We start from the raw sequence: 12292 nt of genomic DNA on the forward strand, positions 1-12292 counted from the left end.
AATGTCCAAAGTTACTTCATTGTTCCACATATGATCAACAAAATACCCATGTACATGACTGATACCACGTCTTTGTCTGAATATAAATATTTTATTACTGGTGTTTTTCCCCTTGAACTGATTAACTGACAAGAGTTTCCAAATCTCCAAGTTAAATAGATTCTTAAACCTGTCATTGCCAGTTAATATATAAGTTAAACTTACACAAATTGAGACCAGTTTTGTCAACCTTTGGTCCAAACAAATACAATAGATGTCAGTAATTGTTGTCTTTTAGTATAGAACACAAGTTTAGCCATATACACTTTTTTCTTCAATGTTATTTTTACTATATATATAGGACAAGATAATATCTGACACAAGAATTCTGATGGTTTTATCTTCTTCAACTTTCCAGATCCAATCTTGATCAGTTCTTTGTTTTACGCTATGCCGCTGTAATGTTTCACATCTAGTCCTTGTTACACACTCTGCCATCTTAGTTGATTGAAAATTGTTGTGTTCACACTTTCTGTTCTCCAAGATCCTAATCAATTGAAAAATGTTGTTGTTTTCACTGTTGTTTTTCCACTGTCCTAAACATTTACGGTACATCATCTAAGCTGGTTGAATTTTTTTTAATTTTCAGTCTCTCTTTTTAACTGCATGGACATTTTTATTCAGACTCTATCAGCTGTGGACGACTGACCTAGTTCTCCTTTTACACTATGCCAGCTGACTTATTTTTTCGTTTCACATTATGCCAGTTTATATACTTTTTACACCATGCCCGGTTTGGCGTACATGGGTAGATGGTAGTAGTTATAACTGATGAAGCTAAGAAGCCTGGTCTCCACGGCACGCTTCGCTCCGCTATTCCGGTAAATATCCAACAGTTCGCCTTTCTGGCTCTCATTCATCTGGAGATACAATCATTAAAGTCATTGTAAGATAGTTCATTGTGATTAGCTAAAAATAAATCACATGCTATAAAACAATAGTTAAATATGTCTCCAACAGAATTGTCAATTTTGCTGACCTTATAAATTTTCAAAATATTATTACCATATTTGAAGTAATAAGGGTACCAAATACTGGGTTAATGAAAATTCTGACACCTTTTTTTTTTCTCTTACAACATATTCTACCTCATATTCTGACTATTTTTTCCCATCAAAGCCGAAAAAAGAAGGTCCCTTTATCCAACCCCCAATACCCAACCCCATCCTCTCTCCCATCCAAATCTCCACCCCCAAGATGAATTCGCTATTACTGTAATTAAGTTGTTGATTGTTCTGAAATATTGCATTGGTCACGATATCAGTAGAAAAGGGTTTATTATATCCCATAGTAGCTTCTGTGTAGTTGCTTGTTTGACTGGTAACATGTCTAACAAACAATTACCATAGATGACTTTAAGAAATTATAAAATCTAAAAGGGAAAAAATCTACAAGTTCATCACAGGCAATTTATTTGAGTTGTGTTTTTAAAATCAATCGGAGCACCCTCATTAGCTCAAATATGGTATTCTAAAAGGGAAAAATCCAGAAATTCATGATAGGCATTTAATTGTCACCCTTATTACCTCAAATATGGTATTTCCATATCGCTCTTGGGTGACACTATTCTAGAACTGACTTCTCTACAAGTCGTCCCCAGGATCTCACATGGTTTTACAGGAGTATTTATTTTGTTCATAATACCATATAATGATACATTAGTTCAGCGTAATAACCCATCACTGTCTTCTAATTGGTATGAAGTGACTTAAATCCATCTGAAGTCTGATTCATGAAGATATTCGTTTCCATTTTATCATGAAACTTGATGTAATTTCATAAGCAATGATCAAAATCTTTTCTGAATAATATAGTACAGAAGTATCTATCATTTTTCTGAAAACTTTTTTCTCTAGGGAGAGATTAATACATCTCAGGGAAGCAAATATTCATGCTTCCTTCATTAAAATCAATAAATGTATAAAACACTCACAGCCACATCCTCATCCACAACCTGTCGGACGCGTTCCTCCACAGACTCCTGTCCAGGGCCCTGCAAAACAGTCACATAACCATGACTTTCATTTTTACACGTGATAATTTAAAAAATCAAAATTTTGTTTTTATGAATTAATTATCTAATTACAAAATATTACAGAACATTGGTTTATCTACAAGATTTGAATTGAAACATAAATTAATTTTCACCCTTTTATCCCTAAGTAACTTGAGTAGATTCTGCCATACATTTATCTGGATGAGTCCATTATGGTCTACAGTGATGAAAGGGTTAACGGATCAAAGGCCAGTGTAACATAATAATTTGAACTAATATCAATATTATCAAGATTTAACCTAAAAACTAGAATTACACTGAATTGGAATTGAAAGTTTAGAATTTTTCTTTCTACTGACGGACATTTAAATTTCTATGGTTTCTTAATTCTTGTTACTTACTGGACTTGTGATGAGGAGTTCTCGCACTTCATCGCGGAAATCTGCAAATCTGTCATGGTAAACAGCCAGACACCATTTCTCCATAAAATAGCTGCAACAAATTCATAAGAATGTTTAAAAATAGATTTTCATATACAGTGGAGCTTCATCAATCTAGCCGTCTTCATTTCCAGAAACAGTGGCTGGAACATGAAACAGCTGGATAACAACACCAATCATACATGGAAGGCCAAACTTTCCGATAAAACACTGGAAGGCAAGTAAGTGAGAAGACCGGATTAGTGGTGGCAGGATTTAATGAAACTGAGAAGTGGGACCACCAGACTAGTGGTGGCTGTTTTAATGAAACTGAGAAGTGGCACCACCAGATTAGTGGTGGCAGGATTTAATGAAACTGAGAATTGGGACCACCAGATTAGTGGTGGCAGGATTTAATGAAACTCAGAAGTGGGACCACCAGATTAGAGGTGGCAGGATTTAATGAAACTGAGAAGTGGGACCCCCAGATTAGTGGTGGCTGTTTTAATGAAACTGAGAAGTGGGACCACCAGATTAGTGTTGGCTGGATTAATGAAACTGAGAAGTGGGACCACCAGATTAGTGGCAGCTTGATTAATGAAACTGAGAAGTGGGACCACCAGATTAGTGTTGGCTGGATTAATGAAACTGAGAAGTGGGACCACCAGATCAGTGGTGGCTGGATTAATAAAACTGAAATGTGGGACTACCAGATTAGTGGTGGCTGGGTTAATGAAACTGAGAAGTGGGACCACCAGATTAGTGTTGGCTGGATTAATGAAACTTAGAAGTGGGACCACCAGATTAGTGGTGGCTGGATTAATGAAACTGAGAAGTGGGATCACCAGATTAGTGGTGGCTGGATTAATGAAACTGAGAAGTGGGATCACCAGATTAGTGGTGGCTGGATTAATGAAACTGAGAAGTGGGATCACCAGATTAGTGGTGGCTGGATTAATGAAACTGAATAGTGGGACCACCAGATTAGTGGTGGCTGGATTAATTAAACTGAGAAGTGGGACCACCAGATTAGTGGTGGCTGGATTAATTAAACTGAGAAGTGGGACCACCAGATTAGTGGTGGCTGAATTAATGAAACTGAGAAGTGGGACCACCAGATTAGTGTTGGCTGGATTAATGAAACTGAGAAGTGGGACCACCAGATTAGAGGTGGCAGGATTTAATGAAACTGAGAAGTGGGACCACCAGATTAGTGTTGGCTGGATTAATGAAACTTAGAAGTGGGACCACCAGATTAGTGGTGGCTGGATTAATTAAACTGAGAAGTGGGACCACCAGATTAGTGGTGGCTGAATTAATGAAACTGAGAAGTGGGACCACCAGATTAGAGGTGGCAGGATTTAATGAAACTGAGAAGTGGGACCCCCAGATTAGTGGTGGCTGTTTTAATGAAACTGAGAAGTGGGACCACCAGATTAGTGTTGGCTGGATTAATGAAACTGAGAAGTGGGACCACCGGATTAGGGGTGGCTGGATTAATGAAACTGAGAAGGGGGACCACCAGATCAGTGGTGGCTGGATTAATAAAACTGAAATGTGGGACTACCAGATTAGTGGTGGCTGGGTTAATGAAACTGAGAAGTGGGACCACCAGATTAATGGTGGCTGGATTAATGAAACTAAGAATGGGGACCACCAGATTAGTGGTGGCAGGATAAATGAAACTGAGAAATGGGATTAGTGGTGGCTGGATTAAAAGAGGCTGGAAAGTGCAGTGTTTTTGTTATCTAAATATTACAGCAGCCTGTTCCTTTATAAATTCCGGAAATATAGCATTATTTGTTTTGAAATTGGGAATTTATTCCTCAGTTTTGGGTCATTTTGGGAAAATAAGGCACTTTTTAGCAAGGGGAAACCGCCTGTATTCATCAGTAAAACTGAGGGGGAAAAAATCGCTGAAGTGGGACCATTGGAAAAAGTGGCTAGATTTATAAATCTCATTTGTATGTTTTATTCTAAAAAGACTTTTTAATAGTAGTTGTAATAGAATTGTCAAGTCGTCACCAGGTTCCATTAAATGATTCTCAGACTCCAAACATTGAAAAAGAAATCTTTTAACAACAAAATATTTTCAACTCTAGTACTATTTGTTTATGAGCAGTAGGATCGGGACAGATGTAGTTACTCCTGTATTTTCCCAAACTTGGACGCGGGCCTTTACTGCATACACACCTGATGAAATCTTTAACTAAGCCCTCGTTAAACCTGGACATCAAGTTGTTGAGACCTCTCTCATGTAGTCCGTAAAGACAGTTGAAATTGCTGCTCGGAATCGGCTGTAAAATACAAAGTAAATATAAAAAGTAACATCGAACCAACACAACCAGTCATAACAAAGCCAGAGTTGGTCCTAGTCACTGTGGTGTTATAGGGGTAAGCACGGTAAATATCTGCAGCAGTCATAACAAAGCCGGAGTTGGTCCTGGTCACTGTGGGGTTATACAGGTAAATATGGTAATATTTGCAGCAGTCATTACAAAGCCAGAGTTGGTCCTGGTCACTGTGGGGTTATACGGGTAAATACGGTAATATTTGCAGCAGTCATTACAAAGCCAGAGTTGGTCCTGTCACCATGGTGTTATAGGGGTAAGTACGGTAATATCTGCAGCAGTCATAACAAAGCCAGAGTTGGTCCTGTCACCATGGTGTTATAGGGGTAAGTACGGTAATATCTGCAACAGTCATAACAAAGCCAGAGTTGGTCCTGGTCACTGTGGGGTTATACAGGTAAATATGGTAATATTTGCAGCAGTCATAACAAAGCCGGAGTTGGTCCTGGTCACTGTGGGGTTATACGGGTAAATACGGTAATATTTGCAGCAGTCATTACAAAGCCAGAGTTGGTCCTGTCACCATGGTGTTATAGGGGTAAGTACGGTAATACCTGCAGCAGTCATTACAAAGCCAGAGTTGGTCCTGGTCACTGGGGGGGATATACGGGTAAGNATTTGGAGGGACAGACAAGAACTTAACAAATTATTGTAAATCTAGTGATCTTTTACAAATTGACAGCACATATATTTGGCACTTTTTTCTCAAAATTCTACATTTAACAGAATTTTCATTGAAAGAAACATTTTTATGAAAATGTTTTATTAAAAAAGAATTCTCCATCTCAAGTTATCAGCAAAAACCCTTTTTTGGGTTTTTTTACAAATTGACACCTGAACATGCTAGGTTATATAGCTGATTTTAATTTAATCTGCAGTAACTAACGTACATTTTCAAATTGTATGCGAAATTTTGAATTTTTCAACTTCCAACATGTCAAAGTAGAATAGACCAAAATATCAGCATCAAACACAATGGGGACAAAATATCCAGTATTGGAATGTCTTAACTGTTAGGAGTGTTGTTGATTTCAGGAGTGATCACAAATGACTAACACCATGAATATCTATAAACCCACAGTAAGTAGTTAAGGGTACATTTATAACATAGATATAATTTTTTACTACAGATAAAAATTATTGCTGGGGTTTCATTTTAGAACTTGCACTTTCAAGATCTAGAGCGGAATAAACCAAGGTAAAACAAAACAGAAATCAATTCAATTTATCTTATTTTCCAGCACTGGTGGTTTCCATTTACACTGCTGGGTAGACTTTAGCAATTAGGCTGTCTTTAGTTTACAAATTATGCTCATTCACCCCTTTTCATTTCATAATGAACTATTTCAACCTTTGAATTGGAAGAGTTCAAATGTGTCTTCAGGGGTGAATGAGTTAAAATGACCAACTGCTCATGAATTGCTCCTGAGCAAAGAGTAAGAAAAAACAGAATGATAGCGACATACTTCAGTCCCTTGTACAGGACTCAATGTATCTGCGGGAACCATATCTCTGAAGGTCTGATTGATTTTATTGCATTTTAAAAAATTTACTTTATCAGACCATTATGTTAATTTTCAAAATCAAATATCTAAAATTTCAAAGTCAAATATCTAAAACTTAAAAAAAATAAAAAATCTATTGATTGATTTTTGAGCTACGGTTCCCAAAGCTAGACTCAAAGCCACATGTTTCCCATCTTTAGGAACATAAAAGATACTTCTGTTAAGCTTGAAATAAGAGCAAGCTTTGGCAGCCCTTACAGAGGATGCTTCCTTCACAAGTGATGAAACAGAATTGAGATTTTAAATCAAGCTACCAAGCGAGCAAAAAATATTTCTAATGTCTTTCTGCAAAATTTTCAGAGGACAGTGATGAGGCCTATCATAAATTACATAAAGATCTGAGCTAGACATGCAAACAGCAGGATACAGGTATTTTAAATAATGTTTTGTTCTAATCAAGATAAAATGCTTGCTTTGTTAAGAAAGATGATTGCTTTAAAGATATTGCTGTGTACTTTTCAATCGTGAACCAATGCGCAAGGTACTGCCAGGTAAAATGATTCCATCAGACATTTTTTTAGTCTTAAGAGTTCATATCAATACAGTTACTAATTAACTCTACTTTCCAAAGTTAAAAGACCCCATTTCATAGTGAACTTCAACAGAATCTTCTTTCTTGTTGGACTTGAACATGAAAGTGAATGCCTGTTTAAGCACTAATAGTAGAACAGCGGAAAGTAATGCAAATCTAACATTGCACGAAAATTAAACGGAAAATCCATTTCATGTTGAGGACCCATTTTCCTTAGGTTCTACGCATCCGTTTTGTAACGGCTTCCCTAATGATGTACAACGTTTGTTTGTTAAAAATTTGTGTCTTCACAACTGCCACAGCAATATGATAAAGGTGTCCACAGATGATGGGGCCACTTTGAACCTTTCATCACTGTAGACCATAATGGACTCATCCAGATAAAAGCATGGTAGAGTCCACTGATGTTATTTAGGGGTGAAGGGTTAAGGATCCCTGACCCGCTGCAGGCAAACCACAGGGTTTGAATTGGATGTTGTACTTGAAGCAATGAAGGATTTCTGTACCTCTCCCAAAAACTGTAACTGTGTATTAGAAATTGATTTTTTCGGGTAGAAATGAATTATGCAAATTAAAGCTTTGATAAATCAGACCAGGAATCAAAACCAGCACCTAACTTTGTTATACTATTGCTCTAAATGACTCAGCTACCTGGTCAACGAAAGTTTTCTGGCCAATCAGGGCTACATTAATAGCAAACAGAAGTGAAGGGGAGGTTACTATACATACGGACAAAACACAGTGCAGTGGGACAGGGATCCTTAAGTGTCATCTAACTGAAATGTCATAACCTGGACACAACAGCGTGACGATCCACCCGGTCACACCCTGATGACAACAGGGCAATCACAGGGGCCTACGGAAGACGCACCGGAAAGACAATCACAGGTGCCTACGGAACAGGGCAATCACAGATGTCTACGGAAGACGCCCCGGAAAGACAATCACAGGTGCCTACAGAACAGGGCAATCACAGGTGCCTTCGGAAGACGCCCCGGAAAGACAAATGTAGTGTGAAAAGAAACAAAGCACAAGGAATTCTTAACTCGACTTTAAAAATTAAAAAAAAAAAATGAACTATTTCAAGGGGTGCATGCAGTAGATGCATTTTGGTTCCTTTAGTGTCCTCAGGTAGAAGGCACAACAGCAAATTCCAAATTCCTTAGGAGGTTCCCATACTAATAGTCTCTTACAATATCAAGTTGTACAAAACATTACACAAGTAATCCGACACAGCCCCGATTTTTATTTTTTATTTTCTCATCAATATTCTATGCTTTTAAAGCCAGTTTCTACTAGGAACCTGAAATGGTTAAAACATCTTGTTTACATTTTTAAGTAACAGCGACCTACATATCTCAGATTTAGTGATCCACATCTTCAACCTTCAGATTAACATTTTTTTTTTAAATAGGTATCAGGTTTGCATTAAAAAAAAACAGAATACATCAAATCATTTTTTCAGTGAATCAGTTTTATCAAAAATCAATTTGAATGTAGACTAAAAAAATCTTATGATACAGCTTAACGGATACTTCATTATAACGAAGCTATAAATATCATGATCCTAACCCTAATTGGTCTCAAGAAGGAATACACCATATCGCCATCCCTTTTACGGTCTTTCTGACATTAGGTCAAAACAGTTTTTTTTAAGATAATACAGCGAAAGCAGTTTGATCAATTCTCTGGAGAAAACGAAAAAATAATCCTTAGTAATTTCTGATGTTAGATTTTTGTATCAGGAAACCATGCCAACAAATTTACAAGGGACATGTGTACGGGAAAACAAAATGAACATCACTTTGTTCGGACTTTACCAATTAATGCATCAATCAATATTTGCTTTTAAATATACTACCATATACAAGTCAATTTCCTTGACAAAGGAAAAAGGGTCTAGTTTTGATCTTACCCCAGATAGCCTAGGTACAGGATCAGTTCAACGAGCAGACTTAGGACATATACCGTTAAATTAATTGAAAAAAAACAATAACTTTAATAAAGAAATTAATGATTTCCTTCTTTAATAAAGGAACATGTAATTAAAAAATTGTTGACATGAAATATCAAGATACCTTTGTTCAAAGTATTGTCAGCTTTATTAAGTGACACTCAAATACACTTAATTACACTCCTTAATTACACTTATATTACTGCGTAATCAGATTTTCTTGTGGCACCCAAATTTCGTGTTTCCCGACAAATCACCATTTCATTGGTACATGCAATTGTGGATTACGAACGCTTACTCATACGGAGAGCTGCTTTATATCAAATTTGTAATTAATTGGTGGACTTATAAATTAGTGGATGAAGATAAACCCACGAAAATCAACAAAATAAAAAAATAAAAAAATAAAAGTTATTTAACAGTAATGTTGTGTTTCAGAGAAAATCCCCCCCACCTCCTCACTCACTTCCCTGTAAGAAAAACTAGCATCCACTCCCCCTGGACATATCCCCAAAACNGTGGGGGATGGGGGAAGGGAATGGAAAAAACTTCATGACAGCACTGAAGCGTCATTCTGTAAAGTATATTGTCTCAGACATAAGATTACCGTAACTAAAGGCTAATCTGTAGATTGTGTTCCATGGTTTCACAGATTCTGACTCAGACACACTTGTTGAAGGACATGTGAATGTCAAACGTCAGTGTGTATACACGACATATCTAGTGTTCTGACACTGCATGACATACACATCATCAGGGTTTCAATTTTAGTATTCTTCATTTTTTCTATCGCAGACAAGATACTATGTTTTATTTTTTATTACATGGAAAGTATTTTTTTTTAAATATGAAGAAAAATCTATATAGATATTTACACTTTTTGGATGCTGAAATATCAAAGAACATCCCTAAAGCTGCATTTACCAAAGATGTATGACGACAGCTCCCACACCATTAGAATAATGATCCGTGGCTGGTACCATGGTTGATATAAATCAAGATGAAACAGAGGACTGTAACCGGTCAACAGTAGAGTAAACATAAAACCAATATCCCTTAAAAATCTCCCGTTTCCCAGCGGCTCGGCTAGTTTCTATAGTGTGCAGTGTTGTCCCTCTAGAGTTTGAGGCCATTACAGGAAAGTCAATAAGTGCTCTGTATTACAACAGTGGGACAATACTTGCGTGCATGTGATGAAATATATGCTTTTTTTCTTCTTCCGATTTTAATTGATAGCTTTTAATGTTTAACTTACCATGACAAAAACACCCTTTTGTCATTCCTATTCTACTGGGTGCGTAGAAGTTTAGGATGGGGTTTTTCCCAGCTTTTACAGAAATAGTACATACGACATGATCACAGTATCACGTTTTGTAAATATAGGAATTTCAAAAATCTATACTTGTATACTATAAAATTGTACTGAGTATGAAAATAAGTTTCAAATCAATTCTTTAAATATGCCATAATTAGAATTATATATTTTAAAACAATCTACTTCCAAATTTTATCCTGATTATTTTGTATACTCTATTTCATTGGGTGATACGTTCTAGCTCTTTAGTCCACAATCTTCAAACAAACTTTGATATAAAAATTCTACAAAGGGCAATAACTCTGTATATAGTTTGGAGCAGGATCTGATCTCAGTATGTGATACTCTGCCATCCCAAATGTACTAACATTCCCAAATTTGGCCATTGTAGGTGACAGACTGTAAGACATGCCCAGGTCAAAGGGCTGCACATTAACAAAGGGCCATAACTCTGTTTATTGTGCGGTATAAGATGCCTTCTTAAGAGGCACTCGCATACAAAATTTGCTGATTGACGACGTGAAATCTATTGTCCCCTAAGGCTCCGAAGCACTTAGCTGGGGGAACATAATTATCAGGACAATGGCTGAAAAATCTAGGTATATTTTCATCATTTGCTGCTCAGAAATCAACTTTTTTAGGGCACTGAATTTTGCACAGTGACATATTCTGATGAAGGAGTTTGTCATGACTTTAGTTCACCATACATTTTTTTCCAAAATGAAGACAGGATTTTTCACATGTAATTTCCTGTTAAAGTCAATGAAACTTATTCCTTATCCGAAAGTGTAATTAATACCCAAGGGAACAGAGAGACTGAACAAATGAATCTGTTGAAGAAAAACAAAGAAGAAAAACTGTATGGCCTGTTGAATGAAAATTAAACAGATACTATTAAAGAGAGATTTTCCATCAAAGACAGCAATAATTTCAACAATATTTTACCTAGAACCGTATTTAACTATACCCGACATTAATAACTTACTCACCTGTTTAGAAAGGCATGTGATGGTTTCTATGGTATTGTATTGGTTGATATGAAGACGGAAGTAACCCGGATCTCCGTCCACCGTCCCTGTGATGTATTCCTTACCCTGGCAAAGAAAATCAGTGAACAAGGAATTCAAGAGCGTGTCATCAACAAATTCTTCACATGAAAAACCCCTTAATCATACAAGTCTTGAACCAGCTGCTGAACTGTTGCTTCAGTTTGCTTATCTTTTCATTTACAATATATAATACATTTTTTAGACTGCCCCCCATCTCTAGAAAATTGAATTATTAAGAAAAAAGTAAACTCTAATAATTTTGATCACTTGTATGTCTGATTCCCAAGTTCTCAAACTAGGGGGAGATAAGCTAGTACACTGTAGTAAAATGCGGTTGAGAAATTCTTCATAAAAACTTAGGGGCTGATAGCCAGTCTTTTTTTTCAAACTCTTTTCAATTTTTAACTTGTTTTCAAAATTGAAAAATCTTATAGTTCTCCGCTAAGGAATTTGTGTCACATTACAATGATTTCAAATATTCTTTTTTTTAATAATTAAGCGTTAAAATTACACAGTCAGACTGTGCTATCCGTTACCAAGGGGTGTGTACTTACATAATCAGGCTGTGCCATCTGGTTGCTAAGGGGCGTGTCTAGACCTGGTTTGGCCACATGGAGGTAGTGGTAGCCCCCTATAAACATTACAAGGTAAAGTATCATGAGAAAAATTGTTACTGGGAAAACTAACCCCTCCTGATTATCAAGCAGAGAGCTAATCCACAACACTATGAGATATGTTATTTTCTATGTTAAAGTACCTTTCTGCAACATTACTGGGAATATTCTCAAAATGCTTTGAACTCCTTATAAAAGTCTGCAAAATAAAATTGTTTTTAAATGAACAAAGAGGAAAGAATAAAAAAATATACAGAAAAAATAATTCAATGCCTGTGCAGTGCATACAGCAGAAAAGCAATATAACCCTCTATCTTAGCAGGTCCTACTGTACACGAAAATGTAATTACCAGCTGTCACTATAACGGTATTTATTTTCAAGCTAATTACGTGTCTCTAAAAAAGAGTATGTTATATAGTAAACCAAATCCTTCTTGACAACATGTGGCTCAACGTGC

The 12292-nt window shown here is 36.4% G+C and overlaps 1 protein-coding gene across 2 annotated transcripts in view; it reads right to left on the minus strand.

Annotated features, from left to right (window-relative positions):
* Positions 1–620: 620 nt before the first annotated feature.
* LOC110450466 (cilia- and flagella-associated protein 61-like) overlaps positions 621–12292 on the minus strand; it is a 63014-nt gene continuing 51342 nt past the window's right edge. Inside the window, exons 25-30 of one of the 2 annotated variants that reach the window (XM_021498010.1) lie at positions 11775–11851; positions 11161–11265; positions 4648–4751; positions 2437–2527; positions 1973–2032; positions 621–899 (exon numbers count right to left, since the gene is read on the minus strand). In XM_021498010.1, coding sequence (XP_021353685.1) covers positions 759–899; positions 1973–2032; positions 2437–2527; positions 4648–4751; positions 11161–11265; positions 11775–11851 — 578 coding nt within the window. In that variant the 3' untranslated portion in view covers positions 621–758. The remainder of the gene's footprint in view (positions 900–1972; positions 2033–2436; positions 2528–4647; positions 4752–11160; positions 11266–11774; positions 11852–12292) is intronic. The other variant, XM_021498011.1, reaches the window with a different exon arrangement.

The sequence above is a fragment of the Mizuhopecten yessoensis genome, unplaced genomic scaffold, assembly GCF_002113885.1.
Source record: "Mizuhopecten yessoensis strain PY_sf001 unplaced genomic scaffold, ASM211388v2 scaffold5229, whole genome shotgun sequence".
NCBI lineage: Eukaryota > Metazoa > Mollusca > Bivalvia > Pectinida > Pectinidae > Mizuhopecten > Mizuhopecten yessoensis.